This window comes from Eptatretus burgeri, chromosome 1 (assembly GCF_056783735.1).
Source record: "Eptatretus burgeri isolate ZD-2024b chromosome 1, Ebu_testis_v1, whole genome shotgun sequence".
Classification (NCBI taxonomy): Eukaryota; Metazoa; Chordata; class Myxini; order Myxiniformes; family Myxinidae; genus Eptatretus; species Eptatretus burgeri.
The window spans coordinates 82,378,680-82,392,284 of NC_140961.1; the positions used below are offsets into that span (position 1 = coordinate 82,378,680).

The following is a 13,605-nucleotide window of genomic DNA, read 5'->3' on the forward strand; positions in this document are numbered from 1 at the left end:
TGAAATCGGGAGGGTTGGCATCTGTGCAGGTGCCGAATCGTTTGATATTCAGCTGATGTCGGAAAATAGATCTTTCCTTTGGTAAATTTTTACTCCAAATCTTTTGTATTTTGATAATTTAATAAGTTAGGTTTTAAAACAAAGTATCAACTGCTGTCATGAATGACTGTCTCTGTCTCTGTCTCTGTCTCTGTCTCTGTCTCTGTCTCTGTCTCTGTCTCTGTCTCTGTCTCTGTCTCTGTCTCTGTCTCTGTCTCTGTCTCTGTCTCTGTCTCTCTCACCATTCTTGTAGAATGAGTATGTATTGTTACATGAAAATATTTCAATTTGAATGTTTGTGAATGCGTTTGGTTTCACAATGCATGCTTTTCATATACTGTATATCATTGTCTGGTCATGAAGCAGAACATACACACATGGCTTGAAATTATTATTTTATTATTAAAACAGTGCATAAAGGAAGAAAATCCAGAAATTCAGGCTTGCATTTTTTTAATAAACATTATCCAGCATGTAAGTTCCACATTTCTCATCGCAACTCAATGCATATGTCTTCTCAAGTCACGACACTGACACTTCATTGCTTCTTCAAATCTTGACTCATCAGGAGCTGCTTTGCTTGCTCAGTCGCTTCCAACTGTTCTTGGAGGATGGAAATCTACATGGGGCATAATCACACAATTGGTTATTCCCCTAACAAAAAACCAAGCATTTGGTTGAGTCAATTTCAAATATCAAAAGCAACCACAAACAATGGATGGGGGACATCAATATCAGATGTGAGATCAGGGCCATTTCTTTAGAAATATCTCTAGCTTTCTATAGTCTGGCACCCCACCTTGCTCTCTAAACTCTTTGCCTATGGCATCGAAAGCCAACCTACACATGGCTTACTGACTTCCTCCACTCTCATAAGCAACGTGTGGCTCTCAACAGAATCATTTTATCACCTTTCACTGTTAAGGCTGGAGTGCACCAAGACTTAATGTTTTGGTCCAATCCTATTCCAAAAGGTCATCAACAAACTCTCAGACTCTAAAAAAATCCTCTTTTTGCTGAGGACTCTACCCTTTGCTGTGACATCATTGATCCTTCAAATAGGCAGGCAGCATCATCTTTCCTCTCTTCAGATCTAAATATAATCACATGCAGGTAAAACACTTGGAATATGTCTTTCATTGCTGACAATCAATCTCTGTCTCTCTCCACCCCCCCCCCCCCACCCTGCACCTGAAAGGACCGCATGGAAAATCCTCCCATATACCTTCTTAACAATCCTCTTGAAGAAGATTGGTCACTCAAACTCTTCAGTCTCACTATCAGCCATGATCTTTCTTGGACAAACCACATTTCTAAGTTGGCCTCCAAAGCCAGTTGATGTCATTATAGAAGAAGAATAGGAAAGCGAATGCCGACCAGGCATTTTCCATCGTTCAAAGTCCTTCCTTGGAACAATTGAACTCTTATCCACCTACAAGACCTTCATCTGAAGTTTGATGGAATACTGTTCTCTTGTCTGAGCTGGCATCCCTGCCTCAGATCTTGCTCAGCTTGATGCTGTAGAAAGCAAGGCTTTAATAATAATAGGATAGTACGAGTTCCCTTACCAGGAACTAAAGGCCCGGTCACACCTTGACGTTTTAGCCAGCGATGGCAACGTATTAAAATGTATGTAAAACGCTGGCTTACGTTGAACTTTTGATGTTTTTTTTAAGATTCGGACGTATTCATAGCGACTTGGTCTTGTGTATAACGCATTGGTAACGGACACAGAACGTTTCGTTGTGTTATAGATAACTTATACCAACGAATGCTGAACCTGTTGTCGGCCTACACAACCGATGTCCAACGATAGTCTAACTTAGGCATAGCGCGTTGCACGCATCGCCGACGATGTCGTGACGTAGCCTATTAAAAGGCTGACGCACAACGATTCGAATCATAACTGCCGTAGAAATGGAAGTGACAACATCGCCGTCACACCTTGGCGATCTTACCAGCGTATGCTGACCTAAGAAAAATGTGTCTAAAACGTTGGGGCACGTCAAATACGGTATGAGTAAGTTTGGTATACGTGAGTAGAACGCTAAAGTACGCTATCATACGTCGTAGTAAGTAGAGTACGTCAAGAAATTTTAAACATGTTCAAAGTTTTACGACGTACTCGGCGTATGACACACGTTCCGCATGCGATGGGGATAAGTTTTACACACGATGTGTGGACGCTTACACACGTCCACAAAGGCTACTTATAGGCTACTCATAAGTCGAAACACGTCGCGGTAATGTCTTTTTTATGCGAAACTTATTTCTAACTTATGTTTGACGTGCTTTGAACCAATTCTTTACGTAGTCCCAACACATATCGACGTATGTAGACATATTCCAATGACGTCTTCCGGTCGACAAAAAAAAAAATGAACGTGTTTCTAGCTTACAACTGCCATATAAAGACGTGTTCCCAGCAGTTTTGGGAATTGGTATATAAAAATGCTGCTCATAAAAGGGGAACCCAACAGTGTTTTCGAGTCCTTTTTGAGTCGATGTCCATGTCAGCAGTAACAGTATCAGTATCAGTATCAGTATTAGTATTAGTAGTAGTTTGTTCATGTTGGCAGTAGTAGGTGGGTGTGAGGGGGAGGGTGTGGGTTATGATGGATCCTCCTTGCGTCCGCGTGTCCACGGGTAGGTTCATAGGCTGCCACTCAACGATTTAAATGGCTGCATCTCCACTATTGAAAGTAGACGCTTGCGCTCAACAATTTGATTTTTTTTTTACACTCAACGACTTTTAAACGGAACCACTCAGCTAGTTTCATTGTTTACAATGAACGATTTAAATTGCTGTCACTCGCCTTTGTTTTTTGACGCTGGGGTTTGGAAATTTGAAGCGTTTCTTCTGAACGTGTTAAAACGCTCAAACTCGACTATTTTAAATAGACGCTGCCGATGGACAATTGGAATCATAGCCAAGCTAGACGTCGAAGTGTGAACATCCTCGTCATGCCGAAGAAAAGTTTGAAGAATGCTGCAAATAAGTGTCCTGGCCGTGGCCGTGGACGCTGACACAAGGACGATCCATTATACCGACGTCTTTCAGCCTATGCGCAACTTAAAAGTAACGTCTTTCGATGTGTGGTAACGATCGCGTAACGTGTCAACAACACGTTAATCATAGGTTAGAAATAAGTTTCGGGTACGCTAAACATTACCTCGGCGTGTCTCAACTTATGATTAACTTACAAGTAGCATGTGTTGACGTCTGTCAACGATCGCAGACTGTGCATACAACTTGTGGCCAGCGTAGCGGAACATGTGAGTCATACGCCGGCATACGTCGTGAAATTTCAAGCATGAAAAAATTTGAGGACAACCAAAAAGTACAACGTTTAAAGCCAACGTACAACGACGTATGGCAGTGTTTTTCAGCGTGCTCTCAATGTTATCAAAACTTACCCATAACGTATTCAACGTGTGCCAGCGTTTTAGAAAAAAAATTCAAAAATCGGCATACGTTGGCTAAAACGTCAAGGTGTGACCGGGCCTTCAGATGCAGGAGGAGGTCATTAGGCTACTCAAAGCCTGCACTATTATTACCAACCATTAGGCCCATTAAATTACGAAGTTGTTTGTCTGTGCCCTATCCAATGAAATTCTGAGTGTCGATCAAGGAAGCAGCATGTACCATCCTTAACATCTTTAGTATGGTTCGGCCAGAGTTCGAACCGATGACCTCCGAGAATCAAAGCGAACGCTATATCCAATACCACCACCAAGGCTGGTCAAGTCCTCTATCTATTTGATCAGCCTCGGTGGTGTAATGGTTCAAACTTCGTATATTCAACCCTTCAAGCTCAATGGAATCTACTGCGACTAAGCTGAGTCTTTCGGCCTATCACTTTCAAAACACAGAGAGGTTGTTGGTCTCTCTGTCTATCGCCGCATCCATTCTGGTCTTGCACCTTCTGCTCTTTCTGTGCTTTGTATCCCCAAGGTTTATCCAGGGTGCACTCAGTACACCAGCAACCTACTTCTGGTGAAACTCAAAATCTAGAAGCCTGCTCACCTGCACTCATTAGTTTCCCTTTTTTGCCATCTGTGGAACAAACTTCCACATCCTCTTCAATCTCACTCTTCTTTCCAGGTCTTCAAGACAGTTGTTCACCACCATCTCAGATCATCTCCCATCCAAAACCATTATTTTTACAACCCATTAACCACCTCCCGCCTCCCAAAGCCCACATCTTTCCAAATTTCCACTTTTTCCTTCTTGGGAGTGATTCTGTGTCCTTCTCGTGCACACAATACATCTTTCCTAACTCCTCATTTGTCCAAGTTAACCTCTATTTTATCCCACAAACCTGGTGGTGGTGTTTGCCATCACCTACCCCCCCCCCCACCCACACAGATATTTATACTGTTCTGTTTGTTATGTTGTGTCCTGATCCATTCTGTGTTTGAGCTCTTCCACAAGCGTTGACTTTGGATACAAAAAAGCCTCTTTGCACCCCAAAATAACTCGAAACAAGAGCAAAGTTGACGGCATGCCATCGTAAATTCCCATGCTTCCCACCTCAATCATAGCTGAAAGATGACACAAAGTTCATACCAGGAATGACCCAATATCAAATTTTGTTACATTTTTTTTTTCCGTTTTGACCCCTGTAACGCAAAAGCATGATGCCCTGGGGCATGAACTGAGGGTCAAATACAAAAAGTTGTTACAGATGTTGTGTGCCCCCCAATGTTGATTGCATATATAAAGTTTCATTATAAAATATTTAATTTTATGGTATTTGACATTTTGGCCAAGCTCCGGGGATGGAGCCAAAATGATACTGCTCTTGCATCTTCGTGCCACATGATCATAATCACTACCAAGTTTGGAAAATTTCTGCGGAGGTGTAGAGAAGGAGCTAGCGTGACAGATGGACAAAAAGACAAAGAGCCGATTGCAATATCATCCAGTTTTTTCAAAAAGCGTGGGGAGAAAAATCCTCCAAGCCATACCTCTCACTACCCAAATCAGGAAGTCATTGCCTATTGTTCGATCATACTTCATTCACATAACAAAATGACTGCAACCCACAAAGTCAAAGATAACAGGCATAACTGTTCCACCTCTAAGGCTGGAAACATTTCATTTGATATGCAAGAGCAGCAATAAACAAAAGAAAACCTATAAAATAACAAGAGCAATAATTGCTTTGCAATACATGCCCCCTACCGATGTGATATTTTAAATAACCCCATGTACATACATGAAACAAAAACATGCGTGTGACTGGGGTGACAGTTCATCGCTGGACTGGAATTCAAACTCTAGCTCGACAAAGAGGCGAGTGTACATAACTGTCAGCCATCCACTGATAGCTTTAATTTTGCTATTCACACAAATGCAAAATAAATGAAGTTTTTTTGTGCATAATTTCGGTTTTAGCCAGACTTTTCGCACCAGTAAACATCCATTTATTTGGGCGGTGTTCAATGGTGCGTTCGTTGCCGAAAACAAAAAAATAAACCAATGTACATTCATAAAGCAAAAACATGCATATCACCTATGTGGATATACAATACATCGTGGTTATATAACTGGGATCATTCCAATTGCACTGGAGAATGGACTAACACCAAGACCTAAGGCCTAAAATATGTGCTGTTTCATGGAATGGCAGTGCATGATTTTAATTCGGGTGGAGTCAGGCCAGCTGTGCAGCCAATGAGTATAAAGCAGTGGGGTAGAGTCAGGGCAGCAGGAAACTGACCCGTGTATAATATGTGATATTTTATCAGGCTAAAAAGGGTATAATTCTGTTTAGACTTGACGAAATGCCCTGAAACTAGAACTTGTTCTGTAACTTATCATAATAAAGCCATGCACCAATATTCAGTTGAATATGTTAAAGGATATAGGAAAAAAAAGTCTGAAAAACCACAGGTGGGGCAGAGACAGACAGATGGAATGGACAAACAGATGGATGGACAGACAGAGAGCAACCCTATAGTTCCCTCCGGTGAAACTGGTAGGGGAATAATAACTGGAACAGCACTCGGTAAAGAGTATACCTCTGCCAGGCTAAACAGTTTACATTTTGTATCCCAATGATAGGCAGGATTTGCATCCAGACCTTAACAAAATCTAATTGGCTTGTTCTTGTCACCTACCCAACTCATCCACCAGGTTTTGTCATAATCCATCCACAACCTTTTTAAATATCATGCTTTGTATCGTTTTTGGCCCCATCTCTCAATGGTGAAGAATCACTTTAGGTTTCTCAACTTGGACTAGAATATATATCCCTCATTTGTACCTCCTCCTACTTCATCTTAATCTCCTGCTGTGGGTATGAACGTATATTTGTGCATAATCATATTTCAGGTGTTGGTCTACCTATTCAAAATTACCATTGCTTTTATATTTGGCAATTATTTCAAAATAACCAATCACTTGAAGCAAATGCAGAGTCTTTGAATGCTGGAGTGTGAATCGGGTACCTTGCTTGCATGCTCTGCTCGTACAGCATTGGAAGCTATGGCACTGTACGAAGGATTCGATATCTTATTCTTCATTGCTTGCAACTTATCCTCAATCCGACGACACAAGGAGGCAAGTCGAGTGATCTCCTGCTGTATGTCCACCAGGTCCTGTATAATACAAACGCACGACAATGTACGCATAACTGAACACAAGTCAGCAATCTAAATGTCACGGTTATCACATAAATAGATGAAACAGAGGTGGTTTTCTTCTCCACGGTGACTACAATGTATTTATCATGAATTATGTAAAATTGCTGAACAAAAAAAATAAAAATCCAACAAAATGACAGCTTTAAAAAACAAAACCTATTCTATAATCGAAATTAATTAAAAAAATTTAATTTTGAACAAAGTGTACCACAAAAAAAAAACAAGAAAAAGAGCAATCAGAGATTGCAGACCATCACCAGAACTTGTTTTGTGTGGTGTTTGTGTAGTTTTGTGCAGTGTAGTTTTGTGTGGCGTTTGTGTGCTGGTGTGTTACGTAATTAATAAGAGGCATAATTATAACTGCCACTTAACTGCTGGCAGTGATAATCGGGTACAAAGACGTCCAACTTTGATTAGACACCCGACCCTGACCCATCACATTTTATTATCATTATTCAATTTAATTTAGAATGGGATTAAAATAAATTCAATTGAAATCAAGACCAAATAGGTACAGTCCTGCATCAGAGTAATCAGAAGGAACCCAAACAAGCAAAAAGCAAAGATGGTCATCAGGAGGAACCTGGATAGGATTCACATTTGAGCTGCTATTCCTCTACCCTCAAACCCATCCAGGTACAGCCAAGTGAGCCTCAGTCCAAAAAAAACAAACAAAAAAATTAAATTATTCTGGCTGCCAGACAATGCGTCCTATCAATTTGAAATTTAAAACATCTATTCCCCATCATTACTACATCATAATTTTGAAAGTTTTGCGTCGATTGATGAAATGGGTTCCAGAGAAAAAAAAATTTAATATTTTTATTCAATCCAAAATGGTTGCCAAACCACAAGACCTAACAATCATCTGTGAACACATTGGCATCACCATGCCTTGGGGAACATTTGTATGAAGTTTCCCCTCGATCTGTCCAACCGTTCTGGAGAAGAGTTTTTTTTATAGGTTTTAGGGTAAATCCAATATGGCTGACAAACCATGTGACCTATGATGTCATATTTGTGAACCTTTTGATCCTCATGGATAGGCAGTCATACGTGTAAAGTTTTGCCTCGATCTGTTCAGCCACTTCAGTGAAGATTTTTGAAGGATTAAAATATATATATATATATATATATATATATATATATATATATATATATATATATATATATATATATATATATATATATATATATATATATATATATATATATATATATATATATATATATATATAGCTGCTGAATCACGTGACTGATAACATCCATTTTTTTCTGTGGACCATTTTATCCCGAGATGACCCTCAAAAATTTTTTTTTTTTAATTTTCATATTATCAGATGTAACGTTCTACATATGCAATTATATCATAATGAAGGCACCTATGATGTCATAAAAAAAAATCAGACTTATTCCCCATGAGGAATATTTGCGATGTGCCAAGTTTAAATTTTTTCTTTGGTGCAGTTTCAGAGATACAGAGGTCAAAATTTTTTCCATTTTTCCAACATGGTTACCATACCACATGACCAATGATGCCATAATTATGAATAAAACATTGACATTTTACATTGACATTTATGGTGAAAATTTTTTCTCAATTTGAGAAAGCGGTTGCCGAGAGAAACACAAGTTCTGTGCGGACAAACAAACAGACAGACAAATGGAACCAAGTGCAATACCCTTTCCTTTGGCGAGGGTAACAAAGAAAGACATCAGCAAAGAAATTCAAAATGCTGAAGGAGGGTCATGTAGATGAGACTGAAACCTCACATGAAGCAGGAATGCCTTGCAGCCTGGAGCCACAATGGCGACTGCAGCTTCAGCTGGAGCTGCCTGTCCTGGCTCCATTAACTTCACCTGCTCACAAGAAGCCAAGCTTTGCAAAGCATTACTAAATGTGTGCATTGCATGAAGCCACACGTCCTCGCTGCATTCCAACAGCACTGCTTTGCCATACAAGTGGGAATGAGAACACAACGAGTTTTAAAATGAACAATCTTTCATTTCCCACAGCCTAAAGCTCGTGAGGGGTAGGGGGAGGAGGGGCTGTATGATCAGAGATGGCATGTCGGAGAAGCAAATTACATGACATCAATGCACTTTTACAGTTACTAGGAAACAGGACTTGGAGTAAATGTTAACTATAGCGCCACTGTCAAACACACAAAAAAAACCTCGTCCCTCTCAGGAATTGTGTGGGGCAATTGTTTACGGGTTAAAAGGGAAAGGTAAACGATAATTTAAGATAAGGGACAGGTAAAAGAAACAGATTAATATAAAACACTGGGGATCATTTCAGTGTCAGCATGTATTTATACTCATGCCTTTTGCACTGTGCCATCGTGTGAAATCCAGGCTGGGGAAACATCCAATAGAAATTAAAGATGTATGCGTCTCAATCAGGATGTAAAATTAAGTGATCCAGCCATAAATGAAAGGATCTTTTCAACACATCATCATCGTTGTGGTTGTTGTGTGCTCCTTCCATATTAATTTATATTTTTTCATTTATCAATCTACATATAAATGACAAAGTATCTCTTTGTGTGTCTGTGTATTTTAAAGTGGTGCTCCAAGTCCTGCTTCCTCTTCCTCCCATGCCGAAGGACAAGCCCTTTATAATAATAAAAATAGAATTTGACGCCAATGCATCGATGGGTATGCGTCTGCCCACGTTAGATGTCAACCCATCTACATTTGATTTCAATTAATGGTCACATGAGAGAGAGAAAGTATGAGAGAGAAAAGAGAGATGAGTAAAAGATGCAAAACATTCCATGTTTTGTACTCGAGTTATAATCTGAAAAAATGATTTTCATAGGGCATGTGACCTGTTGAACACCAAATTAAATCAGTTCATCTTTGTATCACAGTCAATACATTTTTCAAAGTTTGGTTGAAATCCCTTCTGTGGTTCACAAGTTATTGTGGCAACAAAAATTTTCAATGAAAGGTCACATGTCCTCAGGACATTTTACCTTTTGAACCCAAAATCTAATCAGTTCATCTTTACCACAAAAATATATGAAAGTACAGTCAACCCCCGCTTCATCGCGGTTCACCTATCGCGCCCCCGGTTCATCACGAGTTTTCCCTTGGAACGTAACTAATTTTTCTGCGGATTCCCCCGGTATATCGCGGTAATAATATATAAAATATAAATTATTTAAGCAATAAATTATAACGCGTGGCGCTCGACCAGTCACACAACGCACGAGACAAAGTTTCGCTTGTGAACTTCGAATATTTTCTACGTTTTTTCTCCAAGCCCCACAATGCTGCCCAAACGCCCTGCACCTTCTAAGGCTTCTGGAAAGGAACGGAAGCGCCAGAGGAAGGTCCTGGGACGCTCCAGGAGAAGGTTAAGGTAAAGGTGCTTGATATATCCTTCGGGAAGGAAAAAGGTTTGCCGCCGCCGTTGGACGAGCACTGCTCAAACCCAGCACCTCAAAACCGACCAGACCAGACGAGTCGATCTCAGGCACCTCAATTCCAATCACTCCCAAACCGACCAGACCAGACGAGTCGATTTTTGGGGGAGGTGTCCATTCATCGCGGATTTTCACTTCGTGCGGGGAGGTTTGGAACGTAACCCCCGCGAGAAAGGGGGGGATTACTGTAAATGCATAAACATGCTGAGTTATAAGAATCGGTAATTTCTTTAAATTTTCAGATTTCACTCCAGATTTCGACAGTTATTTAATCCACCAAGTCCGATCCTCAAATCTCAAGACAAATTTTGATTATGTCCTTTAATTAGTCTGTAAGAGGTCATCATGGAAAATTGCCAAGGCTTTTTGAGTTGGCCAAAACAAAATGGTGGATTCAGGTCCCTGTGAGGTGAATGCAGGCTGACCAAGGTTAAGCCTGTTTTTGGTTTTAATTTAATAAGCCTTTCGCAATAAGTTCAATAAGTCTGTCTTCTTCCACCTCATTTCTGGCCTTGCATCCCCTGTCCTCATAATGCTCTGCCCCCCCCACCCCCCCACAACACCCAAGTATGTGCAGGAAGCACAGGGTCCACCAGCAACTCCCTCCTCATGAAACTGCCTAAATCCAGAACCACTGCTCACCTCCACTCATTTATTCCTCTCTTTTCCTGCTTGTGGAACCACCTTCCATAAACTCTTTGATCTCATTTTTCTCTCCTGGCCTTCAAGGCAGCTGTTCACTACCATCTCAGGTCACCTCCTATCCAAAGCCATGATCTTTTCTCCCCTCGTTAACCCCATCCAAATCCCCCTACAAATTATCCAGTTTTTCCTCCTGGGAGTGTCCTTCTCCATGCATGCATTCTTCATCTTGTTTTTGTCTGTTATGTCCTGATCCATTCAGTGTTCCAGCTTTTTCACGAGCCTTGACGATGTATACAAAAATAAAAAGTTGCGTCCCGTTGGTTGCAGCCTGTGGTATTTTCAATCTTGTCAATTTATTCTGGTCTTTTCTTCTGTGGTGTGAATGAGGCCCTAAGGATTAAATAGATAAGGACTTGCCGATCATTCATTTATGGGTTTTATTTTTGTACAGAAAATGTATTGCTTCTTTTTCTATTCCTGCCTTGCTTGTTGTTAAAGTACGTTGCAAATCCGCTTGGTCTCTGAGTATTTGAGTTGTTCTGATTTTAGCATACAAGTTATAAATATCCCATAAAGGACAGAATGGGTTCAGGTGATTAGCGCCAAGTCCGAGACCGTGCCTTCGTCTGGGCTGTTCTGGACAAAAGGATATCGACAGATTCTCCGCTTGGATTGCCAATTGGGGTAATCTGACACACTGGCACTTACTAGCGCATTGCCTGACTGGCTCTGGCATTCCACTTAAACATGCCCAGGAACTTGTTCGGAATGCTGGAGTCAGTTGGCTGGCGTAACCACTTTGACATGTTTCGTTGTGATTTGGACCAGGCAACTGGGAGGAGCCCGACAACTACAAAAATATTTTATTATATACATGGAAAATAACAGTGTAAAAATAGCATAAAAAAAAAAATCGGACATACGTTTTGGTTTGATACGAGTGATGTTGTACTTGGCCTTCAAGCCAAGAACAGTGTGAATAACCTCCTGGGCCATTTCAAATTCTCTGGCCAAATCCAAATCTTCAAAGGGTTTCTAAATTCAAATAAAAAACATTTTACACTTTGTTCAGAAATCAAATGTTATCACTTTCTCACACAACCAATCTCATAATGTACATTTCAAAGTATGAACAGCATGTTTTGTGTCTTGAAAATAATTATTTCAGAAAATTACCTTTAAAGAATCAACATTCTCATAATCTTGTAAACATTAGAAACCGATACAGAGGGCTGATTCAGATTAGAGTGAGGAGTTTGTGGTCAAAGGAGATAAAGTATAAAAATGTTTTGACTTGTGCGAAAGTGGCACTCAGTGGCTTGTTGTGCGAAAGGTGTCAACTCGACAAATACCCCAGTGAGACTGTAATGTTGAATGATCTGTATTGTTACCTCCACCACCGAAGGTGGATGGAGGTTATGTTTTCACACCTGTCGTCTGTCTGTAAGCAGGATATCTCAAAAAGTTATACACGGATTCGGATGATAGTTTGTGGACAGGTTTGGTGTGTGATAAGGAAGAATTGATTAGATTTTGGTGAAGAACCGGATCCAGACACGAGAATTTTTAAAATTTAGTCTTCACCATTGAGAGATGGGGCCAAAAACAATATATAGCAAGATATCTCAAAAGGTTATGGACGGACTCGGACAAAACTCGGTGGACAGTTATGGTGTGTGACAAGGACAAACTTGCTTTAATTTTGATGAAGATCCAAATCCAGATACGAGAAATTTTTAATCTTTTAAGTGATTCTTCACCATGAAGAGATGGGGCCAAAAACGAGAAACAGTATGAGATCTCAAAAAGTTGTGAACGGATGACAACTTGGTGGATGAGAAAGGTAGTTGACACGCACAAGCCGATTAGATTTTGCTGTGTGACAAGGATGAATGGTCTGAATGCAGATCCAGCCTCTCAGTGGGATACAAATCGTAAACCAACTGTTCAGCCTGGTGGAGGTTCAGTATGCACTCGACTGAGTGCCATTCTAGTTTTATTTGCGATGGATACACATGAGCGATGGATGGATCTCTTGAACATACACTGTATAAAACTCATATGCAAATCTTGAATCAACAAAATGAAAAACAACAACTATATAATGTTGGAGTTATCTTTTTAATAATATCAAATAAAGAATAGAAAAATAAAACCCAGAAATAAATAAATATAAAACAATTAATAAATTGCATTTTTGTATTTTATTTTATATACAACGTCAAGGCTCGTATAAGAGCTAACACATAGAATGTACAAAAAGGGGAGCAGGACAAAAGTGGGATGGGAGAGGGAAGCACAAAAAAGTGGGGAATAGAAACATGATGAGATCTGTGGAAGGGAGAGGGATGGAGCGGGGCACACGGGGTAAACAAGATGGACACTACAAAGACTTTCACGAAGGAAAGCAGGGAATATGAAGGAGGTGGGTTTTGGGGTGGATTAACAGGCGAAGAAAATATAATGGTTTTGGATGGGGGGAGATAAGAATGGTGGAGAACAGCTATTTTGAAGACCTGGAGGGAAGAGTGGGATTGAAGAGTGTGTGGGAGTTTGTTCCAAAGGTGGATAAAAAAGAAGGAATGAAAGAATGAAGGTGAGCAGTGATTCTTGATTTTGGTAGTTGAACCAGAAGGGGAATGCTGGCAGACCTTGAGTGCCCTGTGGAAATATGTTCGGGACAGATAGCAGACAGAGCAGGGGGGCGAGGCCGGAGAGGAGAAGGTAGAGGTCAGAAAGACCACCGACCTGCCTGCGTTGAGAGAGTGAGAGACCCAAAGCCTCAGCCTCATCGTGGGAGATACCAATGATCTTAAATGCCTTGGTTTCCACAGTG

The 13,605-nt window shown here is 40.5% G+C and overlaps 1 protein-coding gene across 4 annotated transcripts in view; it reads right to left on the minus strand.

Moving 5' to 3' along the window:
• Positions 1-421: 421 nt before the first annotated feature.
• Positions 422-13,605, minus strand: part of LOC147034848 (valine--tRNA ligase, mitochondrial-like) — an 81,876-nt gene continuing 68,692 nt past the window's right edge. For 2 of the 4 annotated variants that reach the window (XM_085890351.1, XM_085890355.1), the window contains 4 exons: positions 11,693-11,804; positions 8,464-8,636; positions 6,496-6,645; positions 422-658 (listed from right to left, as the gene is read on the minus strand). In XM_085890351.1, coding sequence (XP_085746477.1) covers positions 578-658; positions 6,496-6,645; positions 8,464-8,636; positions 11,693-11,804 — 516 coding nt within the window. In that variant the 3' untranslated portion in view covers positions 422-577. The remainder of the gene's footprint in view (positions 659-6,495; positions 6,646-8,463; positions 8,637-11,692; positions 11,805-13,605) is intronic. The other 2 variants (XR_015060541.1, XR_015060540.1) reach the window with 2 other exon arrangements.